Source organism: Peromyscus californicus, unplaced genomic scaffold (assembly GCF_007827085.1).
Source record: "Peromyscus californicus insignis strain IS unplaced genomic scaffold, ASM782708v3 Scaffold_21__1_contigs__length_65335640, whole genome shotgun sequence".
Lineage (NCBI taxonomy): Eukaryota > Metazoa > Chordata > Mammalia > Rodentia > Cricetidae > Peromyscus > Peromyscus californicus.
Window position 1 is genome coordinate 8,263,874 of NW_026294514.1, and position 12,049 is coordinate 8,275,922.

General features: G+C 39.9%; 1 protein-coding gene across 1 annotated transcript in view; it reads left to right on the plus strand.

Moving 5' to 3' along the window:
- Ccdc150 (coiled-coil domain containing 150) overlaps positions 1–12,049 on the plus strand; it is a 91,667-nt gene that overhangs the window by 25,252 nt on the left and 54,366 nt on the right. The window contains exons 9-12 of the mRNA XM_052749453.1: positions 1,956–2,063; positions 3,646–3,770; positions 3,949–4,126; positions 4,638–4,706. Of these exons, the coding sequence (XP_052605413.1) occupies positions 1,956–2,063; positions 3,646–3,770; positions 3,949–4,126; positions 4,638–4,706 (480 nt within the window). The remainder of the gene's footprint in view (positions 1–1,955; positions 2,064–3,645; positions 3,771–3,948; positions 4,127–4,637; positions 4,707–12,049) is intronic.

Consider the following 12,049-nt stretch of genomic DNA (forward strand, 5'->3'; position numbering starts at 1 on the left):
GCGCTCACCTGTGAGGGCCACTCTAAAGTCAGGACTAGAAGGTCAAAGTCCTCTCCAGCTACTTAGAATGCAGGGTCAGCCAGTCTCAGAAGACAACAACATAAACCCCGCCCAGTTTACCTTAAAGAACAGTAATTCAAGGGTATATCTGCCACAAGAATAAGGATTTCTGGAGCTGAGGGCAGGGTTATAGCACAGTGTGGGAGCAAATAATTTACGTGCTTAAAACCCTGAGTCTAATCCAGAACCTGAAAAAAATGTACAGTTTGATGTAAGAGAAACATTAACTGCTAGTATGATGTAGGGGTTTGTTTTGTTCTGAAGGATTCATCTTGAGAGATTAAAATCTGTATTTTGCTTTTGTAAATACTATCATTGCTGGTAAAAGAACATGGATATTTTGTATTATTGGGTAAGTAGTTCTCAATGTTGAAGATACAGTTTTGGGAATGAATTTTTCGTATTATTAGACACTGGCATGAGATTCCATTCTTTAGAAGTCTTGCTCTATTTGACTTGTATTCAAAACTGTGAAATAAGTCAAGTGCCGAATGCCTTGGGAGCTCCAGAAGTACAATTGGTATTGTTATAAACAATGCTTAATGTGTTTATAACCAAATCAGTCAGTTGGTATTGATCACTTCCTCTCTCCCTCTGTACCCCACCCCTTTCTAGTCACTTGGTATCAACCACTTCCTCTCCCTCCATATCACACCCCCTTCTGGCTATAGCATCCAAACTCCCATTTCTAAAAATATTTCATTTGTTAGAAGTTTCAGTCGTTGGTACAAAGTACACTGATCACATCCATCTACCACTACCTCCTGCCAATTCTCCTTGTGCTCCCACCCCATCTCCCTCCTAATTTGATGTCCTTTCTTTTTCATTATTACCATGAATCCAATTAGTGCTGCCCATATGTGCAAAGGTGTGTGGCTAGCCCCAGGGTGTGGGCAACCTACCAGCAGCCACTTCCCACAAAGAGACTGACTGCCCTCCTCCGGTAGCCACCAACCTCCAGGAGCCCCTGTCTGGCTACTTGTGCAGGTTATGTGTGGAGGAACCACTGCTGAGAGTTGGGCAACATCCATGCCGTGTCCTGAAGTCTGCGTTTCACATTTCACCTTTCCTCCACATTTGCCGCCGGCTCTGAAATCTTACTTCCACACCTGCAGAGTTCTGTGAGCTGCAGGTGGTTGTAGGTGGGTAGAGATCCACAGCAGAGCACCTGCAGTTACTTCATGCTTGGTACTTTAGGCTATAATTCTCTACATTAACCACTATTTGCTGTAAAAAACAAGCTTCCCTGACCAAGGTTCAGAGCAGCCCAAACCTGTGGGCATAAACATAAATATTTAGAATGTAACTGATTACATGAGCTTTTAGCAAAACAGTAACAGTAGGTTTCCTCCTAGGGCCTGTTATTTCCCCAGTCAGGAGCTTTAAACCAGGCCTGAAATCCCTGGAACAGACATATCCAGTTAGACAGTTGGTTACTTCTGTAACAGTCATGCCCCTGCTGCACCAGTGGGTGTATTTTGCTAGCAGGTCAGTATTGTAGCACTAAAGATTCAGTGCTGGGAAGACCATTGGTATCTCCTCTTTCCTAGCTGGTTGCTTAGCACTTTCTGGATTATGAAAGCCAGTGAGCAGGGAGAGAGTTTCCTGTTCAGTTCAAGGTAGATTTCGCTATGTCCTCCATCCAAAGTGAGCAGTGTCTTTAGCAATAGGTTCTTACTGCTTAGTTACAGTGGGCAACTAAGAATAGAGGCAATATCTTCTGTTGTTTAGGTAATCTCTGGGGCTTCCATGATCAGTAACTCACAGGGAAGTATTTGAAGGTAGTTTTCAAGCTAATGAAATATTAATTGATGATATGTTAGCTAAATTAAAAATAATATATAAGTGAAGTAATTATTAGAAAGACTTATGACTTGCTGTATATGTTATCTTAGGTTTTGAATGACCAGCTTTCCAAAAAGTGTTCAGAGCTAAGCAGCATGCTTCAGATTGTTAAAATGGAAAATGCCAGGATTATTGCTGAACATCATGCTATTCTGCAGGTATTCTTTTGGTACTCAAACTTCTTTTACTTACTAATTTCTCCTTTTTTCTTCTTTTTAAAAAGACATTCTCATCATCCCATGCTGGCCTCAAATTCAGTATGAGCTAAGAATGACCGTGACTTGTGATCCCACTGGCTCTCCCTCCAGAGGGCCGGAGTCAAGGCTCAGGCCAGCACTCCTTTCAGTTTTTTTACTTGACGGTTTCAGTAGGATCTCACTGTGTAGCCCAACAGACTGGTCTCAAGTTCACAATCCTTCTGCCTCAGCCTACAGAGTTCTGGGATTACAGGCTGTTGTTATAACTCGCTTGTTATGTTTTGATTAGTAGTTTCCTCCTTTTTGCAAAGGGGTGGTTTGGCCTTAAACTCCATGATTTTTAATGCTTTCTTCACAAATATCATGACTTTAGGAAAAGTAATTATCTGTTCTAGTATTTATATAATAATGATGTATAGTTTTTTAAAAAAGGTTTTGACTCATTTATTTTATGTGTATGAGTGTTCTGCTTGCAGGTATGTATGTGTGTGCACTATGTGTCTGCCTGGTGCCCACAGACTTGAGAAGTAGGCATTAGATTCCCCTCACTGGGAAACCAAACCTGGGTCCTCTTAATCACTTAGCCATATCCATAGCCCCTAATGATGGTGTACATTTAAAACTGACTCTCAAATACTTATTTTCCCCCAAACGTCTGACTTTCCATTTTGCTTACAGTATGCTAAAAATACTCTTGACTTTGACTCAGGTTAAGATTGCCTTTCACCATGAATCTTGATCATCCTAATCAAAACGGAAAAATTTTCAAATTCTGGTCCTGGGATGCTAAGTAGTAGCTCATGTGGGTTGTGTGTGTGAAAGTGTGTGTGTGTGTGTGTGTGTGTGTGTGTGTTGTTTTCTGCTTGCTTTTTTTGCATATACAAGTACAATATTAAGGATTTTACATATGTTACAGCTTCTAATTATTATAGCTGCTACATCTATTATCCTTATTTTTCCAGTAAGAAATTAAATAAAACATGATTAAGTAATTATTAATGTGTACAAGGCTTGCAAAAGTATTATGGATTGTAGGTAGAAGTGTTGCTAATTAGAAAATGGTAAGCTGGAGAAAAAGTGCCAATGCTAGTCCCATTAGTGCCACAGTGTGCTAGTGCAACAGAAGATGGCCTCAGGGGAGTTCACACCAACTGCCACACACAGCTTTCCCAACAGATGGAGACTGTTTGGAGGAGAAGGTAGAGATGAAAAGGCCTTTTCATCTGATGTTTATATTGTTTCATATGTTAAAGTAAGAAAAAATTTAAGATACTAAAATATTTTAATGTAAATTTTATTTTTGAAAATATATTGAGATTTATAGTTTCACAAAATATTTTCAAGGCTGGTCAATAATACGTCTTCATCTTTGTTTAGTAGAGCTATAAAATGACAGAACTGTAACCAAAGAGAAGGCTGGGTCCTCAAACTATTGGCTTTATTTGTGAAAGTGAAACAAGTTTTGAAGTGAGCATCGTGTCTTTGAACAGTGACGATGACTATTACCCCTCAAATGGCAGCTCAGCTTTTGTTACTCTCTCAGGTGGAGCAGAAAATGATAACAGAGACATTTCAAGAGCAAAATCTCCTGTTAGATGCCGCCCACGCCAGCATCACCGGCGAGCTCCAAACTGTTCAGAACGATAAAACCCAACTCCAGATCCACCTGTAAGCCAGCGCCGGGGGCCTCTTTTGTTCTCTTGTGTGTGTTTCTGCCCTTCGTGAAACTATCTGAGTTGACGTTTGTGAGCCAACCACAGGGATGAGGAATCTGCCCGGGAACTAGTTTGTAGAATGTTATGGTAACTGGTCGGGGGACTTGATGACCCTCATCCTCTTCTTCCAGAGACCACTTAATCCTGGAGCACAGCCAGTGTGTCCAGAAAGCACAGGAAGCCGAAGAGAGGACAAGGGTGCAAAAAGAACTTCTGGAGTCAACTATTGCCAGACTGCGGGCTGACCTGGAAGCCTCAATGCAAGAGAGGAAGTCTCTGCTAGAGAAGAATGAAAGATTGCAGCAGGAGGTGGGTAGGCACAGATTTCCCTCCTGGTGGAGGTATAGAATGCTGTTTCAAAGTTGTACTCTAGGGCAAAAGATGAGAACAGAAGTAAAGCTGTTTCAAGACTTTGAGTTGCCCACTAAAGAAATGTGTATTCTTCAGCATGTAAAGTAGTCTTTGCCAAATAGTGCAGCATGCTCTTCCTACAGCAGTAGTGTCGACTGATAATTCCCCCATCCTCCTGTTAGTTACAGGGTCGGATTAAAAACTCATTTCTCTAAAGGAAAGCAGGAGCGGGAAAGTTAAGGGCACAGCCTGTCTTCTGGTTGGGAGGAGAGCAGCCGGAGCTGACATGCAGGTGTGTCACTTGTAAGACACCCATTGACCGCAACCCTGTTGACCGCGACCTTCTCTGAGAGGATGTGCTGCTACCTCTGCCATGTAGGGATTCATTGACATGTTGGATGTTGTCAGCTGCTCTTGTAGAACCTGCGTGTTCTAAACATTGATCCATTTCCTTTTCCCACCTGGGCAGGTCAAGAAAACAGAAAAAGAAGTAGCCAAAGGAAAATGCAATTTGGAAAAGGAATTAGCTAAAAGCAAGGTATTTTGGGTTTTATTTTTGATGTTTCATTTTATCTGGATCCTTCTGATTGCTGCCTACTGTCTCAGTGTATTTAATGAGTAGGGTGATTATCCTGATTATCAAGATGGGGAGGGCACAAAGCTAATGTCGCTTAAGGCCTTCCAGTGCGTTGTGAGGGAGTGGTGCTTGTTGAGCACATGGGGTTTGCCTTTGTAAGCCACCACTGCCTCTGGCCCTAGACTTCACTGAGTATTTTATTCAGAAGTCCCCTGAGGCTGAATTAGCTAATGGGTCTAGAAAAACAAAGGACTGATTGCTGACACTGTTTACTGTTAAACATAAAAGCAAGCCTGGCTTTTATTTCATAAATACGTGTGCATACATGCCACTTTATCTTTGAGTTATCCTTATGTTTCTTCTGTAGTTGATACATTTTATATTTGTACACCTTTGTGGAGTAGCTTATGGGTAAATTGATATGTGCATGCAGTGTATAATAAATAAGGATCATGAGCACTTCCACATTCTCACGTTAGTGATTTTTTTTGTAGGTTGTATATTTCATAATCTAGACAGTTTGAAGAATATCACAGATCATATTAGCCAATGGTTACCCTACTGTGTTGTCGAAACCAGGATCAATCCCTTCCACCCCACACACCTGTGTTTTGGTAACTCTTAATTTAACTTCTTTCCATTCATGCTTCCCATTGTCCTTTAATCTTTAATGATCACTATTCCAATCAGTTCTTCTCGGAGACTGACTCTAGTTTTTATGAATGAGTGAAAACAAGTAATTTGTGTCTAGCTTGTGTCAGTTAACATTATGACTTGCATTGATAGACTTACCTATCCTTATGATGGCTTTGTTTGGACATTGGGATGAATGAGCCTAATTTTTATTTAGATGGTTCTGGTTGTTTTGAGTCTGTGTGTTGCCATGTGAACTTTTAGGATCAGCTTTTCCAGTTTTGTAACACAGGACAACTGCAATTTTGATAGGCTATGCACTAATTCCGTACATTAGTTTGGGGAGCATTGCAATTTTAACACAATTTGTGTATATCCACATGTGTGATTTTGTGATCTCTTTCTGTCTTTTCTTTCTTTGTCTTGTATAAGGTGACTAGAATTTGTGCTGTAGTGTTGACTAGAAATGGTGAGGATAGGCATCCTTTTTCTATTAGTTTGTTGTATTGTTTTGTAAGCTGTGGGATTCTGGTAAGTTTCCCTCATGAAAGTGAGGAGATTCCTTTCTATGCCTAGTTTTATGGAAATCTTTGTTAGACTGTTCTGAATTTTGTCAAATGTTTTATCTGGAGGTATTGAAATGACCATAGGGATTGTGTCCTTTGTTTTACTATTATATATTATGTTCATTGATTTCACATGCTTTTTTTTTAAACTTGGCTTATGCCGGGCAATGGTGGCACACGCCTTTAATCCCAGCACTCGGGAGGCAGAGCCAGGTGGATCTCTGTGAGTTTGAGGCCAGCCTGGGCTACAGAGTGAGTTCCAGGAAAGGTGCAAAGCCACACAGAGAAACCCTGTCTCGAAAAACAAAACAAAACAAAAAATACTTGGCTTACATTCCTTAAATAAATTTTACCTGGTCATGTTATATGCACCTTTTGAATGATGTTGGCCTGGTTTGTTGAGTTTTTAAAATTTGTATTCATACAAGATAATTGTTCTTTGATTTTATTTTTCTTGTGTTAACTTTGGTTTTGGTGTCAAGATAATATTAACCTGTTAAAATGATTTGTAAATGTTTCTTTTCATATTTTTGGCTAAGATTTTTTGAGAGTCTCATATCCGTTCTTCATTAAGTATTCTTGTAGTATTTACTAGTGAAGCTACCTTGTCATAGATTTGGCATTGTGGGAAGTTTTTTGTTGTTTTTCTGTTTCACTTTATTACTGATTCAACCTCCCATTGAAGATCTCTTCCGAATTTCTGACTCCTTTCTCTTTTCTCAGCCTTTTGGTGGTTTTAAATTTTGCCTTTCTTTTTTTTTTTTTTAATTTTTTTGGTTGTTTGTTTATTTTGTTTTTTGTTTTTTTTTGTTTTGTTTGTTTGTTTGTTTGTTTGTTTGTTTTTGCCTTTCTTTTGAATCAGTTTCAATACATTGGTTCTTTCTAGGAGTGTGTCCATTCAATCTAGGGCGTCAAACTTGTCGGCGTACAATTGTTCTGACTAGTCATATACATGTATTTCTATCAGATCAGAAGTACGGTCTCTCTTTCACTACTGTTTCGCAGTTTGTATCTTCTCTGGTTTTCCTTGTTAGTCCAGCTGCCTGCTTTTTGTTTTCTGTGATTTTCCTGTACTTTATTTAATTTCTGCTCTTTTATTATTGTCTTCTGTTTGCTTTTTGTTTAACTTGTTCTTTGATTTCTAGTTGAAGATAAGCTTGGGTTATTGATTTAAGAAATATTCCTTTTGGGCTGGAGTGATGGCTCAGCTGTTAAAAGCTAGGTTCACATCCAAGAGATATTCCTTTTTAAAATAGAGATGTTTACAGGAATGAATTTCCTTCTCTAAACTGGCTTCACTGCATATATAAGTTCAGTTTTGATGTTCTTTTGATTTTGTTCATCTCACAGGATTCCCTAAGTTCCCCTGTGATTTCCGGTTTTTTGAACCATTGGTTGTTTAGAAATGTGTTGATTTCCTAACATATATGAACTTTCCCAAATGGTTTTGCTTTATTAATTTTAATGTCATTATATTTTGGATGAGAACATACTTTACAAGATTTTAGCCCTTTCTAATTTATTGATAGTTGCTTTATGACCTAACATATGATATTTCTTGGAGATTATTGCATGTGTACTTGAGAAAGGTCTATAGTCTTCGTTGTTGGGGAATTGTTCTCTTAGGGCTTATTAGTTAATAGTGTTGCTTAAGTCTTCTATTTGCCCATGAATCTTTTGTCTTGTCCTATTTAATATTACATGTGGGAGATTTGAAATCTCTGTCTATTGTTTACTTACTTCTCTATACAGTTCTGTTCTTCTTTGGCTTCCTATATGTTTTGGGGTTCTCTTGTTACCTGAACATATAGCTATATGAATATTACATTTTGCTGGCTAATACTATTTTCCATAGGTAGTATCCTCCTTTATCTCACCAATTTTTATCTTAATTTTTGTCTAATATTGATGTAGCCACCCAAGCTCTTTTCAGATTGTTGTTTATATGGCAGACATTTCCCGTCCCCTTGCCTTTTCATGTGAATCTAAAGTCTGTCTTTCAAAAATTGTTAGATCATTACAACTTTCCGTTCTGCCTATCTCTGCTTTTTGAAAAAGACTTGTACTCATTTCATGTGTTGGTATTTTCTCCGCATGTGTGTAAGTGTGCCACATGCAGGCAGTGCTGAGAGGCCAGAAGAGGCTCAGATCCTTTGGAACTGGAGTCACGGGTGCTTGTGAGCCAGCATGCGGGTGCAGGGAATCTAACTCAGGTTCTCTGGAAGAGCAGCTGGTGCTCTTAACTGCCGAGCCTTCTCTTCATCCCAGTCCTTCTGCTGTTTCAACATGATTTAGTCCACTTACAGTCTACATAATTATTGTTAAGAACTAGTTTATATCAGCAGTTTACTTTTTGCTTTTGTGTTTTGTTACTACTTAATTATTGCCTTCTTGTTTTGTGAAGATTTCTATTGCATCGATTTAACACCATTATTGCTTTCTTTATTATACTTTTTGGCTTGTAGGTAAGATAAAGTTACAAATTTAAAAAGCCATATGGTGCCGGACAGTGTTGGCACACACCTTTAATCCCAGCACTTGGGAGGCAGAGGCAGGCGGATCTTTGTGAGTTCGAGGCCAGCCTGGTCTACAGAGAGAGATCCAGGAAAGGCGCAAACGCAAAGCTACACAGAGAAACCCTGTCTCGAAAAAACAAACAAACAAACAAACAAATAAAAAAGCCATATGGGGCTTGAGAATATGGCTCAGTCATTAAGATCTTGCTTTCCCCTTGCAAAGGACCCAGGTTCAGCTCAGAACCACCCATAACTCCAGTTCTTCTGACTGCTGTGGGCACCAAACGTGCATGTGGTACACTTTACCCTTTATTTCTTATGTGAATTCCAGCAGCCATCCACTGCCCATTTGTTTCAGCCTGAAGAACTCCCTTTACTTTTCCATGTAGAGTATGGTTTCTAGCCCCAAATCTGCACACACACACCAGAGGTGGGGACCTTGGTAAATTATTTTACATATTTCAATGAGATTTGAATGTGCCATCACCTCAGGGTTACGTTTAAACCAGTTAAGTTCTTTGTGTGAATTATTACAATTTTTGTTTATCTGGGAATACTTTGATATTTTTATTATTGTTGAGGACTGCTTTTGCTGGATTTAGAATTCTTAGCTGAGGCTTTTTCTCTTGGAATTTTTAGTACATTACACCTCTTCCTTCTGCCTTGAAATTGTGATGTTCAGTCAGCTGTCATCCTGCTGGTTATACCTGGTACATGGTGAGCCCTTTTATGGTTACTTTCAGGACTTTCTGAATTTTGCTTTCAACGTTTTGATGATTTGATGAAGAACTACATTTTGAGGCATGCCTTCGAATCTTACAGAGTGTTGACATTTCTAACTTTCAGAGTGTACAGAGCCTCAGAGTCTGTCATAGGTGGGCTTTGGAAGCCTTCTCACATCAGACCATGCATACAACTCTGCCCATGTGCAAGACCCTATGCATATACCTGACTTTCTAGAGCTTCAGGAAGTTGTCGGTGTTCTCCAAAGCTTCTGATGGTTATTTCATTCCCTGTCTTTATCTTCTGGATTTTGTGGTTAGCCTATTTTTTTCCTATTTGACAATTGTCTCAGGCAACTGCAAACTTAGCCAGTTACCTCTAACCGTTCCTGTGCGTGTGTCTAGAGGAAAGCTTTTTGTACTGAGTAAATTCCAAGTCAGCCAAATTAAGGTAGTCCAGTTTACGAAGTTATCCAGAGAAGCACCAGACAGATTGTCCTGGCTGGTTTGTGTCAGCTTGACACAACTGGTGCCATCTGAGAGGAGGGGACCTCAGTGGAGAAAAGGCCTCCAGTAAGATCAGGCTGTAAGCAAGCAAGCCAGTAGAGTATTCTCTTAATTAGTGGTTGATGGCAGAGTGTCCAGCCCATCGTAGGTTGGGAAACCCTTGGATTGTTGGTCCTGGGTTCTGTAAGAAATCAGGTTGAGCAAGCCATGGGGAGGAAGCCAGTAAGCAGCACTCCTCTGCATCAGCTCCTGCATCCAGGTTCCTGCCCTGTTTAAGTTTCTGTCCTGACTTTCTTTGATAATAAACAGCGATGTAGAAGTGTAAGCAAAATAAATACTTTCCTCCCCAAGTAGCACTTTGGTATTTCATCATAGCAATAATAACCCAAACTAGGGCACGATCATATCACAATAGTGCTTTGGAAATGACATTTTGAAAGAGTAACAATCATGTCTTTTACCTTAGGTGACTGCCGGACTTAATTCTCACGGAGCTGGCAGTCTAATGCCTCTCAAAGCTCCTTCTGTGCTGGAGAAAGGAAGATAAGAATAGAGCAAATAAAACAATCCAGATCTCTCCGTTCTAGTTTCAGCCATTTCCTTTAATAAGCATTGCATACCTTGCCTTTGTTAACTCCGGAGTTCTGAAGTTCACTGGGGCTGTTTTTGCTTCTATGAGAAAGACTTTTTGAAGGTCCTTGCTTCTTCCACATCACTGATGTCACTTCTCTGGTCACATCTTTTGATAAACTCTTCTTTTTCCTTTGGCTTGTGTTGGTACTTTTGTTAAAAATTGGTTGGCCATAGATATTTAGATCCATTGTAGACTTCCGGTTAGGTTTCATTGGTTATGTGTTTTCTTTTTGCAACTTTGAAACTCTTGGCCATCTATTCTTATAATTAAATAGGATTCCTATTAGCTTTAGGATATTTGAATTAATATTCTTTATTTTTGTTTTTTTAAAGACTTATTTATTATGTATACAATGTTCTGTCTGCATGTATGCCTGCAGGCCAGAAGAGGGCACCAGATCTCATTGCAGATGGTTGTGAGCCACCATGTGGTTGCTGGGAATTGAACCTGGAACCTTTGGAAGAGCAGCCAGTGCTTTTAACCTCTGAGCCATCTCTCCAGCCCTATTTTTTATTTTTGAAATTAAAATATAGTGACATAATTTCTCCCCTCCCTTTCTCATCTTCAGCCTCCCCCATAAACCCCTCCTTGCTCTCTCTCTCAAATGCATGGCCTTTTAAATTATTGTTACATGTATATGTAACAATGACTTATATAAATATATGAACACAACATTATCAGTCCATATACTGTTACTTGTATGTATATAATTTCAGAGCTGACCACTTGCTGTTGGAGAACCAGTTGGGGTGGGGGGCTCTTCCCTATGGAAGACTATCCCCCTCTTCAGCGTTCCTTAGTTACAGTAGCTCTCCCGACACCAGAAGGTGCCAGGCAGACTTCCAAGGGAGGAAAGCAGCCAATAGCTCTGCCCGGCTGCAACACCATGAACTGCAGCCATAGCTAGATGTCACAATAGCTTGAAGGGCACAACAGAGCCGTGCACATGCTGGTAACCACGGCTCTCTGACTGGGTTGAAGGCCTGTGTAACAGAGGGAGGGACATCATGCCTCATACTGGAAAGTTCGCCACCTGCGGGAACTTTGTAGGCACAATTGTATCAAGTAGAGGTGGTTGTTTCTCATAATTTTTATGTGAGGTTTTTGAAGTCATAGATTGAGTCATAGTTGAGTTTTAAAAATGTTTATTAACATGGTCATAAGGTTTATCTGATATAGTCTGTTGACGTGGTCAATTGTACTGGTAGTAAATAGCACATCCTACCAGGATAAACTTCACGTACATCTTATTTCCATTCTGTATATTCCTAGGTTAACTTGACAATATTTTGTGGAAGATTTTTGCATCTATACACACAAACTTAAATTGATAAACAAATACCAAATACTAGAAAGGGCATAACTTCTAGTAAAGATGAATTACTTAGTTCTCCCAATAACAACGAGAGGAGTAACAGGTAGAGTGTAAGAGCCAGAGGATAGGGTCTCACAGAGACTGGCAGCATGCCCAGGCCTGCACAGATTCGAGCCGGACAGGGTCCCAGCACTGAGGGGGCAAGTGGACATGGGCTCACACCCTTTACCAAGAATCTATCTGCAATTGTTAGCTTCTAGCAAAGGAAAAACTAGTTTTTTTCCAAACGTGTCTCCCTGGGTGTATTAACCACACTTCAGGATAGGGACCCACGCCCAGGAGTAGATGGCCAGCACAAAAAGAACTCAATGGTATTTTTGTCGACTTTTGTCTCATTATACTTTGTTGGAG